This window comes from Aulonocara sp. 'chitande type north' Nkhata Bay, linkage group LG6 (assembly GCF_057382095.1).
Source record: "Aulonocara sp. 'chitande type north' Nkhata Bay isolate Kocher_YH1m ecotype deep benthic linkage group LG6, A_spYH_male_GT1.1, whole genome shotgun sequence".
In the NCBI taxonomy this organism is placed as follows: domain Eukaryota; kingdom Metazoa; phylum Chordata; class Actinopteri; order Cichliformes; family Cichlidae; genus Aulonocara; species Aulonocara sp. 'chitande type north' Nkhata Bay.
Window position 1 is genome coordinate 32,760,099 of NC_141349.1, and position 17,815 is coordinate 32,777,913.

The 17,815-nt window shown below is 38.3% G+C and overlaps 1 protein-coding gene across 5 annotated transcripts in view; it reads left to right on the forward strand.

The window, feature by feature from the left end:
• pnpla6 (patatin-like phospholipase domain containing 6) overlaps positions 1-16,760 on the forward strand; it is a 33,432-nt gene extending 16,672 nt beyond the window's left edge. For 2 of the 5 annotated variants that reach the window (XM_086296386.1, XM_086296388.1), the window contains exons 16-36: positions 237-314; positions 496-701; positions 1,782-1,913; positions 2,076-2,199; positions 2,432-2,545; positions 2,648-2,723; positions 3,249-3,398; positions 3,555-3,618; positions 3,913-4,081; positions 4,195-4,377; positions 5,101-5,219; positions 5,488-5,644; positions 5,768-5,884; positions 5,994-6,063; positions 10,832-10,948; positions 12,660-12,808; positions 13,146-13,298; positions 13,929-14,045; positions 14,172-14,259; positions 14,542-14,687; positions 15,034-16,760. In XM_086296386.1, the coding sequence (XP_086152512.1) occupies positions 237-314; positions 496-701; positions 1,782-1,913; positions 2,076-2,199; positions 2,432-2,545; positions 2,648-2,723; positions 3,249-3,398; positions 3,555-3,618; positions 3,913-4,081; positions 4,195-4,377; positions 5,101-5,219; positions 5,488-5,644; positions 5,768-5,884; positions 5,994-6,063; positions 10,832-10,948; positions 12,660-12,808; positions 13,146-13,298; positions 13,929-14,045; positions 14,172-14,259; positions 14,542-14,687; positions 15,034-15,108 (2,604 nt within the window). In that variant the 3' untranslated portion in view covers positions 15,109-16,760. Of the gene's footprint in view, positions 1-236; positions 315-495; positions 702-1,781; positions 1,914-2,075; positions 2,200-2,431; positions 2,546-2,647; positions 2,724-3,248; positions 3,399-3,554; positions 3,619-3,912; positions 4,082-4,194; positions 4,378-5,100; positions 5,220-5,487; positions 5,645-5,767; positions 5,885-5,993; positions 6,064-9,000; positions 9,118-10,831; positions 10,949-12,659; positions 12,809-13,145; positions 13,299-13,928; positions 14,046-14,171; positions 14,260-14,541; positions 14,688-15,033 lie in introns of all 5 variants that reach the window. The other 3 variants (XM_086296390.1, XM_086296387.1, XM_086296389.1) reach the window with 3 other exon arrangements.
• Positions 16,761-17,815: the final 1,055 nt, after the last annotated feature.

The following is a 17,815-nucleotide window of genomic DNA, read 5'->3' on the forward strand; positions in this document are numbered from 1 at the left end:
CAATCTGTGCCTCTGTGCAGGTGTTGCTACATTTAAACTTTTAAAATAAATTTGTGTAACTAGATCAAAGTGTGAGTGAAGAAATAAATCATTGCCTGCAGCACGATCTTTCTCCGAGGCTCATCAAAGTGGAGTAAAAGCATTTCATTCACTGTCTTTTTCCACTTAGCTTTATCGTTTGTCACTGCCCAATAAATTTTTGACTTTTGCTTTGCTTTCTGCCTTTTGTTATGCAGGACCCATCTCTGTTAAACAGCAGAGTGACTCTGCACCATGCAAAAGCAGGAGCTGTGTTAGCAAGACAGGGAGACCAGGTATTTCACACATTCTGAAACCCTATGACCTTTTGAAAACTTACAAATTACTCTTTTAATTGCATTAATAAAGCAGAAATAGATTAGATGTAGTAAAGAAAGAAAGTACATTACTGCAGCAGTAAAAGTTATTTTTGTCTTTGTATTTCTTTTTTCCTCCTTCCTATTTTCACTTCAAAAGGACGTGAGTTTGCACTTTGTCCTGTCTGGTTGTCTGCACGTCTACCAGCGGATGATCGGCAAGCAGGAGGATGTCTGTCTGTTTGTCACCCATCCGGGAGAGATGGTGGGCCAGCTTGCTGTACTCACTGGAGAACCCCTTATATTTACCATCAAGGCTGTACGAGACTGTACTTATTTGAAGATCTCAAAGTCTGAATTCTATGAGTGAGTCTTACGGCTTTAGTGCGGATAAACTTTTAAGTGCAAGAGATGCAAATAACTTTAGGTCACTTTCACTTATATTTAAGGTTATTCTAAATTACATTTTAAAAAATAAATTAACCTCCTAAGACCTGAACTCTTTCATGGCATGCATTTTTAATTTCTCTTTGCTATTTGGCTTTTTAGTGTTCGATAGAAAACTATTAAGTCACAATTGAGTAATAATGTGCAAAACTCTTTATTTGGTGTCTGAACACAGCAGCAAAACACAAAAGCAAAATGAGAAACAACAATTGTGCCTCTTTGAGCAATACGGCCCGTTTGAAAGCCATTTGAAAGAGCAAAATTTAGTATTGTGGTCTAGACAACCCAAAATGTGATGTCCCCATATGCAGATGTCAGGTCCCAGGAGGTTAATTTAAAAACGACATTTTTGTAAACCATCTGAAACAAATAAAAACTAATTAAAATACAATAAAAATATGGGAGAAATACCCTTAGTTTTAGCATCTGTTAATTTTATAAAATTTGTTATCACAACTTGCCGATGAGGCACCGATGGACATGTTGATTGAGAATTTGAATGCGATTCACCTGCTTTCAAAAACGCCTGCTTTTTTCTTCTTCTTTTTCTTTTTTTAATTATTATAATACGTGTGCTGATTTTCCTAAATTTTGCCTCTACCATTTGCGCTCCATACATTAATAATTAAAAACACTAAAACAACTGAAACTAATAAACACTAAACTAAAACTAAACATTTTCAAACAGTAAGAACTGAAATGAGCAAACCCACTCTGAAAGCTAACTGAAGCTAAATTGAGTTAAAAACAAAAACAAACATGCATACACATTTACACAAAGCTTGTATCACCTGAATAAATAAGAAAAAGCCAGCTTGTGAAATTCATACATACATCCAGAGAATATGAAAGCTTAAAATATAAAAAAGTAAACTTTTAGTATTCTTTTCTAAAGTAATCTCCCAGTTTTGAGTTATATCTCTCTACTTTTGACCATATTCCAGTGTGAATTATTCAGTATTTGTTCTCACTCTTTCTGTTATATGCTTCCCCCTGCAGGATCATGAGGGAGCAGCCCAGCGTGGTGCTGAGTGCAGCCCACACGGTTGCAGTCCGGATGTCTCCTTTTGTCAGGCAGATGGACTTTGCCATTGATTGGATGGCTGTAGAAGCTGGCAGAGCCCTCTACAGGTACTCTGCTCTCGTCTTTACTTAGACAAAGAAATGAAAACAATCTTTGCATCTATGTGAAAACAATACTTGGTCATCCTGTTACATTTCTTATTATTCAGTCATAATTATAACGGTAAATGTAAAATATGCTTTTTCTTCCTGTAATCTACGCATCAACAGACAGGATGACAAGTCAGACTGCACCTACATTGTTCTGAATGGACGTCTGCGTTCAGTCATCCGTAAGGCGAACGGCAAGAAAGAACTGGTGGGGGAATACGGTAGAGGAGAACTCATTGGAGTGGTGAGAACAAGGCATTTTTGTCTCATCCTACCCATGTGTGAATAGATACTAGTTAGTAAAATAAGCTCAAGACTATTAAGTTAAAAACAGCTGTGGTCCTGAGCTAGGATTGGGACTAGAGCAGTGTGCTGCATTTTTCCACATCTGGAAAATTTCGATTAGATTTCTTCTCATTTCTTTTTTTTTTTTTAAGTTTTAAGTGAGGGACTAATCCAATCTAACTATGTATCAGGTAGAGGCGCTGACCAAACAGCCAAGAGCCACAACGGTCCATGCTGTGAGAGACACTGAGCTGGTTAAACTGCCCGAGGGAACCCTTAACAACATCAAGCGACGATATCCACAGGTCTGTGACTTTGTCCTTGAAGTACTATTAAGTGGCTTTTTATGTTATTAATGTACTATAATAACATAGTTTCTTTTCAATTTTCTCTACTGTTGTGTTTAGGTGGTGACAAGGTTGATCCACTTGTTGGGTCAGAAGATTCTGGGAAATCTGCAGCAGGGTCGTGGGCCATTCTCTGGTAAGTCCAGTAAATTGAGGAGAAGAAAAAAACCAAAAAAAAGATCAGGTGACCAGATTTAATGAAATGAGCATGCGCTAATGAGCAAGGTTGAGAACTAATGCAGAACCACATGAGACCATTATTCACTTTATTCAAAAATTAAATGGTATTCTAAATATTGCAGATGTTGCCGAGACATACACACATATACTACTGTTATTATTGCACGTCATCACTGGGACATGTGGTTGCACATACAGATTTAGTTTGTCATGCTAGTTTGATTAGTGTTGCTAAAGTTAGGAGTGTTATATTCTTTTCAGGGTAACGCCCCCCACGCCTGTGCAGGATGGCGTTATGCGTCACTCTGGTCATGTAGTTGAATGCTAATTTATCTTGACATAGTCTAGTTCATTTTGTCGATTCAAGTATTGACTAGTGAGGGCAGTAACACACACATGCGTGCTTCCTCACCAGCCAGCTGTGCTTTTACAGCCTTCAGTTTCTCATTCACTCCATTTGTTCACTGTTTTAATCTTTTAGGTTCAGCCCTCAGTCTTCCCAGCATGACAACAAGTGCTGATGTCACCAACCCAGCAAGCAACCTCTCCACTGTCGCAGTGCTGCCTGTTTGTGATGAAGTGCCAATCAATGCATTCAACCTAGAGCTCAGCCATGCACTTAGTGCCATTGGTAAACCCACACATTTCAGTTTTGTTCGTAAAAATCCTTTTTTTAGTGGGATTGCTTGACTTCTGTGTAGCTGTGTCTTTAAATTAAAGCAGGTCGACAAACAAACGCACAAGTTCTTTACTTTTTTGTGATATACAATTTGTTTGACTCTTGTAGGACCTACATTACTTTTAACCAGTGACATAATTAGAGAACGTCTGGGTGCTTCGGCTTTGGACAGGTCAGTCTGATAATCAAAGAATCTTGTCTGTATCACAAACCCTTTTTTCTTGTTGCTTGGGCTTTACTTGAAGCTATGCATTTAGTGTGTGTGTTATTTTTTCCTTACTTGTTTAGATGTTACTGAGTTTTGTATTTTTGTAGAGACAGGCATTGCAAATAAGTGCTATAAATGCTGTAGGCGTGGTTCGTGTTGCATACCTATAATGTATTAAAATGTAAACAAATTACTTCTGCTACTTTTCATACCTCCAAGTCGTTGTCTGTGTCTCTGCTTTTCTTCTCTATCCATCAGTATCCATGAGTATCGTCTCTCCGGCTGGCTGGCCCAGCAGGAGGACATCAATCGGATTGTCCTCTACCAGACAGACAACAGCATGACCCCATGGACACAGCGCTGCATCCGACAGGCTGACTGCATCCTCATTGTTGGTCTTGGGGACCAGGAACCTACACTAGGAGAAGTGTGTGTGTGTGTGTGTGTGTGTGTGTGTGTGTGTGTGTGTGTGGGAAAAGAGCTGGGAAGAGAAGAAATCTAATGGCAACAGATAACTTTAACTGTCTCGTCTTCCTTCAGTTGGAGCAGATGCTGGAAAACACAGCAGTGCGAGCTTTGAAACAGTTGGTCCTTTTGCACAGAGAAGATGGACCTGGACCTTCCAGGACAGTCGAGTGGCTCAACATGCGCAGCTGGTGCTCAGGGCATCTTCACCTCAAGTGTCCCCGGAGGGTCTTCTCCAGACGAGGTCCCAGCAAACTGGTACAGAGTCAATTTTTTTATAGGATTTTTAGATGCTTTCAGTTTATTTACATTTAGGGGTGGACAGAATGGCAGAGATATCAGTACCATAATTTCTAGAAGGTACAATATTCTAGGAGAATATAAAAGCCTTGTTTTGAATATTGAGTATGCTAGATTGATATTAACTACAGTCCACATGGGTTTGAGCCTCACATTTTAACAGTAAACAATACACAGTTCTCTGCTTTTTGCTAATTAGGGCACGTGCACACACATTACCCTTTCACATCTGCAGCTTTTCGCATTGTTAAATACTAGCCAGACCTCCTGACTCTCTTGAAGAGTAATTTCTTTTTCTGGCACTCCAGCCACAAGACACACCATTAGGATAGCTCTCACACTAAAACTTTTTGTAACTCGGTTACAGCTGCCAGTATGCACTTCATGTTGGAAACATCATAGAAGGTTTAGTTGGTAAAGCACTCCCCTGTCACTTTGGGGAGGCCTCACTGTTTTTTTTTTTTTTTGTTTGTTTTTTTTGGGGGGGGGTTGTTGTTTTTTGCATCATTTCATTCATTAAAATGTTGCTTGAGTGTTGTTGTTTTTTTTAAAGCAACCTCATCCAGCCCTATTTACTGTTCAACATAACAGCAATTGTAATATTTTGATAATATTGTTACACATAATAAAATGTAACCCCTGTATTTATTTTTGTGTGTTTTTCTTCCTGTGCTTGTGCAGAGGGAGGTGTATGAGAAGGTATTTGAGAAAACGGCAGACAGACATAGTGACTTCTCTCGGCTGGCCCGAGTCCTCACTGGAAACAGCATTGCTCTCGTGCTTGGAGGTGGCGGTGCTAGGTGAGCAAAGTCGATGAGACTTTCTGCACCAATAAAGTTCACAAACGTTCAGCAGTACTAAACTAATGTGCAGTTAATGTCTGTGTGGTAATGTATGGAAGGATTTCTAATGTGGAAACACTATGCTGTGCCTGTATACAGAGTAAAGCAGCATTAGGAAAATGTGTCTGTCTTTTAGTCTAAAAGCCATTTCAAATACTGATGTTGTAAATGTACTCTGCATCGTGCGTACTTGCTTGTTTTCAGACAAATTGTCTCCCTCTTACAGAGGCTGCTCTCATGTCGGTGTAATTAAAGCTATGGAGGAAGCAGGGATTCCTATTGACATAGTGGGTGGAACCTCAATTGGCTCTTTCATCGGTGCCCTTTATGCAGAAGAAAGGAGTGCTGTTAGAACAAAACAGAGAGCAAGAGAGTGGTCTAAGGTAGAGCACACACATCTAGGACTATCAACGCAATCATTTTTTTGGTCATATCTGATGACAATTTAGTTTTTCACAAAAATCTGACAAACATCTACTAATTCCCTGCAATTCTTTGTTTAACAGGCAATGAATTCGGTGTTTAAAACAGTTCTGGATCTTACCTATCCCATCACCTCCATGTTCTCTGGCTCTGCCTTTAACACCAGCATCTATAAAGTGTTTCAGGACAAGCAAATAGAGGTGGGACTGTGGTACAAAATGTTTTTTCCCTATTGCAACAACATTGCCATAAGACAAGAGGGTTTTGTTTTTTTTCTATCATTAACTTTGAAATAAAATGTTTTCTCAGGACCTGTGGCTGCCGTACTTCAACGTCACCACTGACATCACGGCCTCAGCTATGCGTGTTCATCAGGATGGTAAGTGAGCGCTGTTCTAACCGCAGGGGTCGTTACCCCTGTAGCATTTTATTAGCTTAAAATTTAGTCGAGATTACTACAGTACGTTTGTATTTCACATTATGTTTACATGGAGTACATTTACTAAGATTTAAGAATAGTTCACATTCATGCATACATGTAAGTGGAAATGAACAGTTGCTTCTTTTTAAATTTAACCCAACTTAATCCATTTTTACTGCCCTGAATGACAGAAAACTAATGTGTGAAATTGGTTTCATATGTAATTAAATGGTTGCAGCAGTCAGTCAGAAATAATATGGTACAGTGATCAAAGCTCTTATCTAAGTGAATATACTGGCATGTTGTTCTACTCAGTCAAGTGTCACGAGGTACTAAAGGGATTATAATGTCTCGTATTCTCTAGATGGCAAATCTGTAAATGTTGTACGTTTAGGCTTAAGCTGATGCCACAAACAAGCATTTAGCTGGCTAATGCATTATGAGAGTGGCAGGATTGCATGTTCTCAGAAGTCTCAGATGTAAGGTTGGAGGTGGATGTACACCAAACTAAACTGAACTGGTGTGTTTGCAATCTCCACATAGACAAATACTAATATGGTGGATATATGTGTAGGTGGCAAATTGTATATTTGATTAAGGGGGGGAGGCTATGATGCTTCTCTGTACCTTCTCTCATATATAGGGACATAATTTCCAGTAATGAGGTCAGTACATGTAAAAGTCATCCCTGTGAGCCACTTCTTCTTTTGAACTGTAAATTATGCAAAACTACTAGAACAGCATCCAAGGCGTGCATCTGGAAATGGGCAAAACAGAGGCCTGCTTTTACTGTGTCCACTACCCGTGGGAGGATACTTAAAGTTATTCTGAAAGCAGGTTTAAGTTCCTCATATCAAAAATATATGAGACAGGGAGAAATACTAGATTGGATAATTAAAAATGTTTGAATATGTGATTACAGTGCAGTTATCAAAGGAACATGTAGCCTTTCGTTTGCAAACCCATTTATTTGTTCCTACAAAAAACATGCCAGTTTCAACCTTGTTTGGAGTATGCCTCCATTAAAGTGTTAGAAAGAGATTTTGCTAAGTATGTACAAAAGAAAGGACGTATGTTTTGATGCTTGTCTGTGTATTTGCTGAGATGTGTGTTCTTTTTGACTTGCTTAAAAATGCACCATCACTAACAATAGCCAAAATGAATCTCTGCAATCTAAAACAACTGTGTGTGGAAAAAACAACCCTCAAATCCAGTTTACCATTTTCTGTTTAATGCTCGTTTCTAATATTCAGTCTTGTACATTAAATGAAGTTATTGTAGTCTTTGATGTAAAATCAGTGTTTTGAATTATTAACTGGCTGATTGCTGGATTTGAGGAGTTCATAAGCTTTCAGGTCTCAGTCCTGCAGCTAAGCACGCTGAATGCTTATGTTTGCATCTTGGCATGTGGATGAACTAACTGCTAGAGTTACGCCTTCTTACTTGGTTTCATTGTTGCCATCTTTTGCCTCTTATCATGTGCCTACTTAAATTTCATTCTTTCTTTCTTCCTCTCTCTTCTATATCTGGATTTTCCTTTCTTACTATCGCCATGTGCTAATATAAAAAACAAACAAACCTGTAGCTTTTTCATTGTTTAGTGTCAATCCAATTTATGTTTAAAACTCCCCGAATTCACTTCATATATAACTTTATGTCTGGTCTTTCTGAGCATGGAGAGACATTACAGATATGCTCATTTATAGTTTACAACAAAGACAAAATAACCTGTGTAGTCACTCACCTCAGAATACTGAATCTTCTCCCATGTCAACATGTAGGATCCAGAACACTTTAACTTACCATTTACCGCATTGTCTTTTAGTGGTTTCCATCCCATGTTGCATCCATCACTCCTTCATCTCCATTCTGTGCTTTCTTTGGTTTTGGTTTTTTTGGTTTGCTTTTGTCCAGCATTTCTAGCTTGGTGCTATTGTGAATATGTCACTCTGAGTCACTGAAAGGAAATAATAACTGTCATTTTGATGGTTGTTGTAAGGCAGAGAGTTTGAATTACTTACTTTGGTTTTTATCCAGTGAGGAACACAGCCAAGGCACAAATTTAAGAATGATATGAAGCTAAATAGAAATTGCAAATCTTTTACAGAAAAATTACCTAGGATTTTTTTCCCTTTTTATATTTTTTAGAAGCTTTAGTTGGAGGCCTAAGACTCTCTGTCTGTCTCTCTTTCCTTGTTTCTGTCTGTTCATCTCATGTCTCTTACAGTTATCCCTTGTCTTCTTGTCTTTATCGCACCTTGCTGGATGAACCAGTCATCTAACAGTGCTAATACTATTTCTCTGACATGCTTAATGAACACATCAGATAGCATCACTGTTCTTTATTTTCTTTTCAAATTTGTTCTCTGATACTTTGTTCTTTCTCCTTCATTTTCTTTCATTTACATCACCACTGGCTTTTAATATTTATCCTAAAAATAAACTGTTCATGTCAGATCATATTCTGTTCCTTGAATTAAATTTTACTTCACAAATATTTTGATATCCTGTTAGTATTCTGAACAAAGCTCTGAGGTAACCTCTTTTCCCTCAAATAGTTACATTTAAAAGGTTATAGAGTACTCCTGCAGTTTAGCTCTCTATATAAAAGGTGGATCATATTAGAATTTGCAATATTTTCTTAAAATCACAGGCATATAAAAGTAATTTTGATGAGATTATACTCCCATTTCTCTTTTTAGCTACTTGCGGCTACTTTCAGTTTCCTCACTATCTTGCAGGCATTTCTTTCTCCATGTTCCTCGCTCTCTCTCTCTCTTTATTCTTCTCCTTTCTTTCTTTTACTCTCCTTCATATTTCTTTTACCCCATCTGTGATGTGGAGTCTGGCCCATATTTGATGTGTTGCTCCTTTTCCATCTCCATTTCCTGACAGGTTGTGTCTGGCGCTATGTTAGAGCCAGCGCCTCCTACACCCCCTATTTACCTCCCCTGTGCGACCCCAAGGATGGCCACTTGCTTGTGGATGGTTGCTATGTTAACAATGTCCCAGGTCAGATTTTAAACACCCGCTCACCAAAACCTCCCCCCTCCCGCCTCCATCCCCAAATCGACAATCAACCACCCAGCTACCCTCCTCTTCTTTCGTCTCCCTCCCAAGTTCTCAATGTAACTAACCCCACCTTGACTTGGTGGATATTGGGAGCCCATGGTTTGGAAGGAAAGACTACATCCTACATATATCTTAAAGCCCAGATTGCATCATACCGTCTCTCCCATTGACTTTGTTATTCACACAGAGAACACGTTTTATCCATTTAGCTTAGTGTCACCTAAAAAAAAAAAAATCACGAAACCCACTGAACTCCACTGTGTTTATTCAGTCTCAGGATTTCTCCATGCATGTTTGGATATCTGTCGGTCATAGAGAGCTGCATGATCATCAGGCTTCATCTGAACACATCTATTTGCTGAAACTCACACTTCTCCTATGACATTAAGGTTGAGGCATGTCTTCATGCACCACTGTACTTGGCTTTTTTTCTTTCTTCTTTGTCATTTTCAATTGAAGTCAACCTCAATTAATTTAGATGTTGGCAGATTTATCAGCTCGAGATCAAGTATAGAGAACAGACAGTATTCAGTGTTGAACTGACGAGATGGTGAACGGCTGCAATCTACATGAGATGTTGACATCACATGTAAATCACTGTGTGTTCCAATTCACCTAAATGTGTATGTCAAATGGACTGAAATGCAATTTGATTCCCTGCTTCTATTTTATTTCAGTCATCTCTGCCTACAGGAGCATGTTCAATCCCTCCTATCCAGCTGTTGTCCTCTCCCCTGGCTTTGCTTGCTTTTTTATGCATGCCAGTATGTTAGTTAAAGCCATCCCATCTATATATCTTTCATAAATATATATTGATGACAAATATCATTATTATTATTATTATTATTATTATTATTAGAAAATATGTGTTCTGGATCTTGCTGTTGCACATTGCACCTCTTATACACAGTCAACGAAGCCCTTAAAATGACAAACAATCAACAGGGATGAAAATCTGCAAGTGGTGTTTTTTCAGAAGTCACATTTCAGTAATGTAATTCTGTTCAAGCATTCACATATTCTCTATGCATAGTAGCACCCCTCACTTTTCTCTGTGGTGCTCCTTATCCTTCCAACCCATGCAGCACTTTGTCTGCTCCTGCCCTCTGCTGACACTGAGCTGTACTGCAGGACAGAGTAGGCTGGTTGCTTCCCTGTAATATTCACTCTGAAAAATCTCCAAACATTGTCACATCAACATCTACTACTGCTCCGTCCCTACACACAGTTGGCAATAGGAGTAAAATTGGATTCTACTGCTTTGGTTTATTCACTAACGTTGCAATAGGTCTGTAGATTTTGAGGAACTTATAAAGGAGGATCATATGCAGTGAAGCACTGTTTTTGGGACATAGTTTGGAGATGAAACAACCTTGATTCTCTGTGATGGTTGCCATTTACTTTTTTACCTTTTGCACAAGCCACACAGGATCTATGTGCAAGGTAATGAGGTTTGCAGTGGTTTACAGCAGAGTTTAAAGGTAGGCAGAACGACAGTCCTAGCCTTTGCAGGGATCGACTACCTTCTTTTGTCCGACCTCGCTCTGGTGTTTGGATTGCGGTCTGTGTCGACACTAATCTGAAACGTATAGCAAACATTATTGAGATGTTATCCCCCCCTTCCTCCTCCCTCCTTCCCTCCTTGGTGTGCCAGGCTCACTGTGGCGCTATGTACGGGCGAGCATGACCCTCTCAGGGTACCTGCCGCCTCTCTGCGACCCCAAAGATGGCAACTTGCTAATGGATGGTGGCTACATCAACAACCTGCCAGGCAAGTATAGGTGGTAACCCCCTGCTCCCCACCTCACCCCACCCCGAACCAATCCAGTCCTTAATTTCTATCCAACTCCTGTCTCCCAGAGGAGGGGGAAGGTGGGATGGTGATGGGGGGATGCTTTGAATGGTGGTTTTTAGGTTAGCAATATTAAGAGGTTGTGTTTTTAAGTAAGTGGATGAATGCTTAATGTTAATGGAGGAAAGTCCTGTGGTATTGCTGAGCTTTCCCCATCTGAATATTAAGCCGGTTCAAATTTATATAATGAGAAAATTCAAATCAGTGGACTGAAAAGCCCAGATTAAAACAAACTATACTTTAAATCAATCGCTGAAGTAACCTGGTTTGCCAGATGGGGGAAGAAATGCAACGTTTAAAGTTTATTTAAATTTTATATAAATACAAGGCTTTTTCTACAACTAGGAAATATTGCATTAAACAGTGGGGATGTATTTGTATGTGAAGCAGCCTGGTGTCAGATAGGGATAGAATTAAAAAGGTTGGAGAGAAGTTTCTAGTAAATATACATTTGAAGAAATGGAAACAAATCCTCTTCTGACATCAAAACCGCCATGCATAAGACGCCAGTCTGCTTTGAGATTACATTCTGATTCTTCTCATGTTGAAACTGTTGTATGATTGGCAATAATATTTTTAACAGGCTTGCAGCAAAATCTTAATTGGTATTATAATCATACAAATGTTCCACACATTTTCAAAATTAACTACTTCAGGCAAGTTTACATTAAAACAAACCCAAAAAGCTGCCTGGTGAGGTTTCTGTTTAAGCTGTAAGAATAAAACGTAAGTTTTTTTTTGTCACGTGCTTTCAACAAGAGGAAAAATCAGTGGTGTGTGTTCAGACTCAGGGGAACAACTTTTTTTGTCTGCAGACTAGTAAATGGATGATCATTGCTTAAAAGCAACTGCACAGAGCCAAAGGTACATATTCCTGAAATGTTTGTGCGATGATGATGACAATTGAGATGCATACTACATAGTTTTCATTTTGATGTGGCGGTGAAAATTCCCCTGAGTCTGGGTTGATGTATTTATAATAAAAAAATATCCTCTGTACTGAAGAAACAGAACCATATTTCACAATGAGACTGGCCTATTGCAGTTTTCTGCTCTGCATTTAAATCATTTCTCATTGTGTCCCGGCTAATGCTTTGTGAAATATGGTGCTGCCTGGGCCCAAAAGATTGATCCAGTGGAAGGGAACTTTGTCAAATTAACATCCTGTGTTTGTTTGTTTCACTCTGCCTTCTGTGTAGCTGCTTTTAAAGTTGTTCTTGGGGTGCTGGATCAGTGTTTCAGGCTTGTGGGTTGTCTTCCACAGACTCAACACCACAAAAATGCCTACTATTGCAAAGCTCCTTTTAATAAGGGGATAAAAAAGGCCCTGCGCTATTTGGCCAGGAAATATGTATAGTTTACATATATACATCTCATTTAATTGGCTGTAAATTCTCTGAAGTGAGCTTACAACTTGTATGTCTTAAAAGTTTTGTGTTTTTGTGGTGTACGTCTGTTAGAACACTGAGCCTCTAAAAATGAAGGTTTCTGGAGGCAAACCTGAAACAAACTTATTAACACCGTATTTATTGTCTTATCATCTCTGCTGCCGGATTTTGTGACGCTATGGTCGTTCGTCTGCGTGATTGTGTGCTTGTGTGTGAAAAAACTGGTGTTAAACGTCTAACAGCGGACATTGCGAGGAACACGGGTGCCAGAACAGTCATTGCCATCGACGTGGGTAGTCAAGATGAGACTGACTTGTGTAACTATGGCGATTGCCTGTCGGGCTGGTGGTTGCTGTGGAAACGGATCAATCCCTGGGCAGAGAAAGTAAAGGTACTGGATGCAGGAGTTTTCCTGTCTTAGATTGGGCTAACATAAATGTCTTTTGTAACTGAGTAAGTGGAGTCCAACAATACTGGTTCCAAATGTTTCTATTTGGCTCGAGCTAAAACTTTCTTAGAGGGTGCCAAAATTTTTCTATGAAAGATTTTTCTGGGAAAAAGCCTTTTATGGGTTGGCAGTATGAGGCAGTGGTACCTTTTGAGTCCATCTGATCAATGTGTAGCATATCCAATTCTGCTATGGAATCAGCAGATTCATCTTTATTTATTTATTGTGAAATCTGGTAGTGTGTTGTCTGAATAAAGATCTATGATACTCCCTTCTGTAGGTGCCGGACATGGCAGAGATCCAGTCACGGTTGGCCTATGTGTCGTGCGTGCGACAGTTAGAAGTGGTTAAGAAGAGTGCCTACTGTGAGTACATCAGACCACCCATTGACCGCTTCAAGACCATGGACTTTGGCAAGTTTGATGAGATCTATGTGAGTTACTTACCCAGTATGGGGTTTTTAATTGCACAAAAATACACTTTATTTGTGTGAACCTGAAATCAGGCTACTTCCAAAATGGGTGTAATCTCTTTGAAGGGTGAGAATCTGAAAAACAAGTACGATCACACATCCTATCACTACACAATTGATTATACACCTCTAAGCATATATGGTTAAATATTTCCTAATACAAATGACAATAATAAAATCTAAACCCATCAAGTACAGTTGTGTAAATCCCTAGTCTCATATTATGGATCAGCTTTAAAATTCGTGTGTCTATCATCTGATTATTTGGGCAAAAAAGGGAGAAGTACTACTTTGGTTTCTGTTTATACTGGAAAACAATGTGGGCTTCTTTGAAAATGGAATCGACAGCTAATTTTTTAAATGTTTTTTTTTAAGTAAAGCTACTAGCTTTAGATAGTATATTGCAACATAAGAAAAGCTATCACAGCTTTAATTAGTCAACTGTTGGTTTAACATCCCATAGTGCAAATATAAATGTTTATTATTACTCTAAATACACCACAGGATCCATCAGTGTTTCAGTCTGAATTTAAATCAGTTGGTCTGTTTCTAAACACTTACAGCTTTCATTTGAACTACTGTGTATTGCAGGATGTGGGCTTTCAGCACGGCAAGTTAGTGTTCACTGGCTGGGCTCGGGGTGACATCATCGAGAACATGCTGAAAGACCATCGTTCAGCCGACTACAATGACAGCAAGAGAACAGATGTGAGAAGGGCACATACGCACACTTAAACTATTAATCCTATCTTACATGGCTGCTGTAACTCGTGTCTTTAAAGGTGAACCTGCAAGTTCTATATGTAATACTAATAATAACATGTTGTCCATTAGTCCTACACGTGTCCAGGAGCTGACTTCACTGATCTTGCAGAGATTGTATCGAGGATAGAGCCAGTCCAAAGCTACCTTGCTGCAGAAGGTAAATAATTACTAATTCATTATTGTCTAGAAAGAGTTGCTCTTGATGTTTTGTTGGAATATATTTTCCTTCTGATGTAGAATAGTAAAGACAGAGCTTACAGCATTCTCCTTTGTGACAACGTACAATTCAATAAGTCTGATAAATAAGGAATTGTATCCTTGTCTCTTTTCTTGAATATAATAGGGGATGTTCCTGATATTTTATGAGTGCCACCTTAAATGGATGGGTCAGTCTCAATAATTTCTTTCTATAATATCTCCTCTAAATCTTTCTGATCAGCGGAGGAGTCGGACTGTCTGACAGAATATGAGGAAGATGGAATGGACACAGTAAGAGAGGAAGAAGGGGAGGAAGAGGAGGATGAAGCAGAGTACCCTGAAGACCACTCTCCTGGGGAGTGGGGACAGAATGGAGTTTTTCAGACGGTAACACTACAGTTTTAATTCTCTGAGCTCCAGCAACCAGTCTTTGCTCCAATGAAACAATAATAACTCACCTCTTTAGATGAAAAGCTCTCCAGCAAATCTTCAGACCCTTAAAATGCTTCAATGTTTATTACACTCCACATTACAAATAATACAATGAAACATACAGTCACCATACGCTTTATTATGTCAAACATGCTAGTACCAAGGTCCTGTAAACCTTCCTAAGACATTTTATGTTTGATATCTTGTGTCCAAGATGAGATTTTGTCAGGCGAGAAACGGAGGATCTCTTGGCATTAGATTTAAGTTACACCAAATGGTTAAAACACTGTCTTCTCTACAGGATGAGGAGAAATCTGTGAGGCAACGTCGGAAACTTGCCAGTGACTCCAACACCTCTGAAGTCTCAGACTGCTGACAGTCGGCCACGAAGGAGTAGGAGGATAAGACTAAGGGTCCATAAATTTTCAGTGTTAGATGTGGGCATCACACTCAGCCCTTGCATCTACTAAAAACTCAAAGTTTTCTTTCTGGAGCATAGCCACTTATTGTCTAAACTGCTGAATCTTCTTTGCATCAAGTGACTTTCTCCTGATTATGCGGTTTAAGAACAGGCTTTGAAAATTTACCCCACCCAGAATCTGTCTCTTCAGACACGTCAACTTTACTGTAATTCCAACCATAACAAAAACTGAGACTCTAAACTTCCATTTCAGCAACTGGAATCACCTGCATGTTCCTTCTGTTTCTCTAAATCTTTATGTACATCTTTAATGTCAGCACACCTTATCTGCACTGTGTCATTGATGATTTGACATACATAGTCCTCAGTTCTGATGTGTGCTTGTTCAGATGAGTGTGTGTGGGTTACCTGTGTGTTGGAGTGACTGGTACTGATGTGTAAAGCTGTGAATTGTTGAAATGGTAACTGGGCACTAAAAGGAAAAGTAGGGAGCATAGACAGAGCTGTAATTACTAATAATGTAATTATGTTAAGCTTATCCTAGATACCATGTAGAAAGTCAGTTAGGGAATGCTACAGGAAGAATGGCAAATTGTTATCACCAAAGTGGAGTGGTTGAATGAGCAGAAATATTTGTGAATTAATGCAGTGGACAGGTTTCAAAAATACATTATTGAGATAAAGCTGGGTGGATGGGGAGGAATATGGAGTGTGCGGTGAAAGTTAGGGATGAATGTGAGTGGACGACATTTTGTCTGTGTGCTAAAAATCTGCCGTTTGAGTTGTTTTTTTTGAGATGATGCCAGATAAAGACGATGCCTTTTCTACCAGAGTTCAACACACTCAGAATGAGCATGACTGTGGAGCGATCATTTGACTGACACTAAACAACAAACAAGTTTGCGTCTGCCTATGCTTAGGCAAGGTCACACGCACAGTACTCAGGGTTCCTGCGTATGACTTGACATTTATGCCAATAGTGTCCTCTGGTGATAACAAGGTGTACGTGTGAGTGCATTGCAAATTTTGGAGTAATGATAATCTCCAAAACGAGCCAACATTATCTATAAAACCCTGACAATATCAACAGATTGTATGTGGATAATACGCAGAAATCCCGAGTAATCCTAAACCTCTAAATCACAGAAGTTCACCTAATATAATATTTAATTCATATGGACCTCTTGTAGAAACTGTAACAAGATTATATTAAAATACACAAAATGTTCATATTAATATATGTATATGAAGTGAGAATTTGTAAGTTGATGCTTTGCTGCAAACCAAGGGAACTTACACTGGAAAAAAAAGGGGTTTGTTCTTGTAACATCAGTTCAGTTATTATGGACAGCTGCCAGACTTGTTTTCGTTTTCTTTTATTTATACATGTCAACTAATTCATTTTTAAACTCGGAGACAGGATCGTATGTTGTTTTAATGAACTTGGCTTGAGCACTTTGCACTGAAATGTTTGAGTTTATTCCTTTTCTTTAAAGATGGTTGTTTTAATGATTGCCCTGAAACTTGAGAGGCCAAGGGAATCTAAGGTATAAAAAAAGGTTAATATTTAATATGCATATTGAAAAATAAATATAATATGCATCCAATTATGTGTAACCTGTATTGTTTTTGTCTATCAAACTGTTTTTATGAGATTTACTTGTCTCACATCTGTCTACTAGCTGTGATTTTCAGCTTATTTTAAAAGGATACTGATTTTGGTCTACACCAGAAGTTTATTTGCAGCAAAAATGTTTGCTTGCTTCATCAGGTAGAGGAGCATTTCATGCGGAAAACTGGCAGATCTGTAGTATCCTATTGTTTTTTGTTTTTTCTTTAAAAGTTTTTTTTTTTAAAGTGACTAAATAATAATAAAAAAGTTAATCAAACAAAAAAGGACAAATAAAAGTCCATTTATTATAGTTTGTAATGTGGAGCTTTCGTATTATAATACTTTTTTTCTTATAATAACTTTAAACAACCATATTTTTCCAACATATGCTGAAAGAATTACTTTAACTTAACGTTAAGTGACATGAACAAAGTCACAAGTCAAGATTAGTTGAAGGCAGTCTTGCTCGAGAACACATGCAGGTAAGTTTCTTCCCTGCAGTTCACTTTTTTTTTCGTTTGCTTGTTTTGTTAAAAATTCGACAAACTTGATATGTACGAGTCAAGAGTAGGGAGCGAGCAATAATAACAGCATGAAGCTACTGATGACAATCAGTGTTGTTTTTTGGCTTTTCTGTGTTGAGAACTAAGGAAAGTTAACAAACCTGTTGATAAGTCCATGAAGCTCTAAACTCATTGAATCTACTTAAAATACTACCAGTTATAGCTTCTTAGCTTAGTACAATCTAAGGATATTCACCACTTTGTACAAGTGCCATGGTACAAATAAAAACTAAATTCTGAAAATGTTCATAAATTTAAAAGTGTATTGTTGCAAAAATGTATCTAAACAGTCTAAAGACAGTTATCATTAAATATTTAGAAATATTTATATTTATTTACTTATACAATAACTTATTACTGTTCCAGTAGTTCAGGTGGATGCAATTTTGAGAAATCTTGTATCTAGCCGTAACTTTTAAATGATTTTAACCATGGATCAAATTTATGCATATTTTCTTGAATAATTTCTTAATTGTTTGCTTAATAA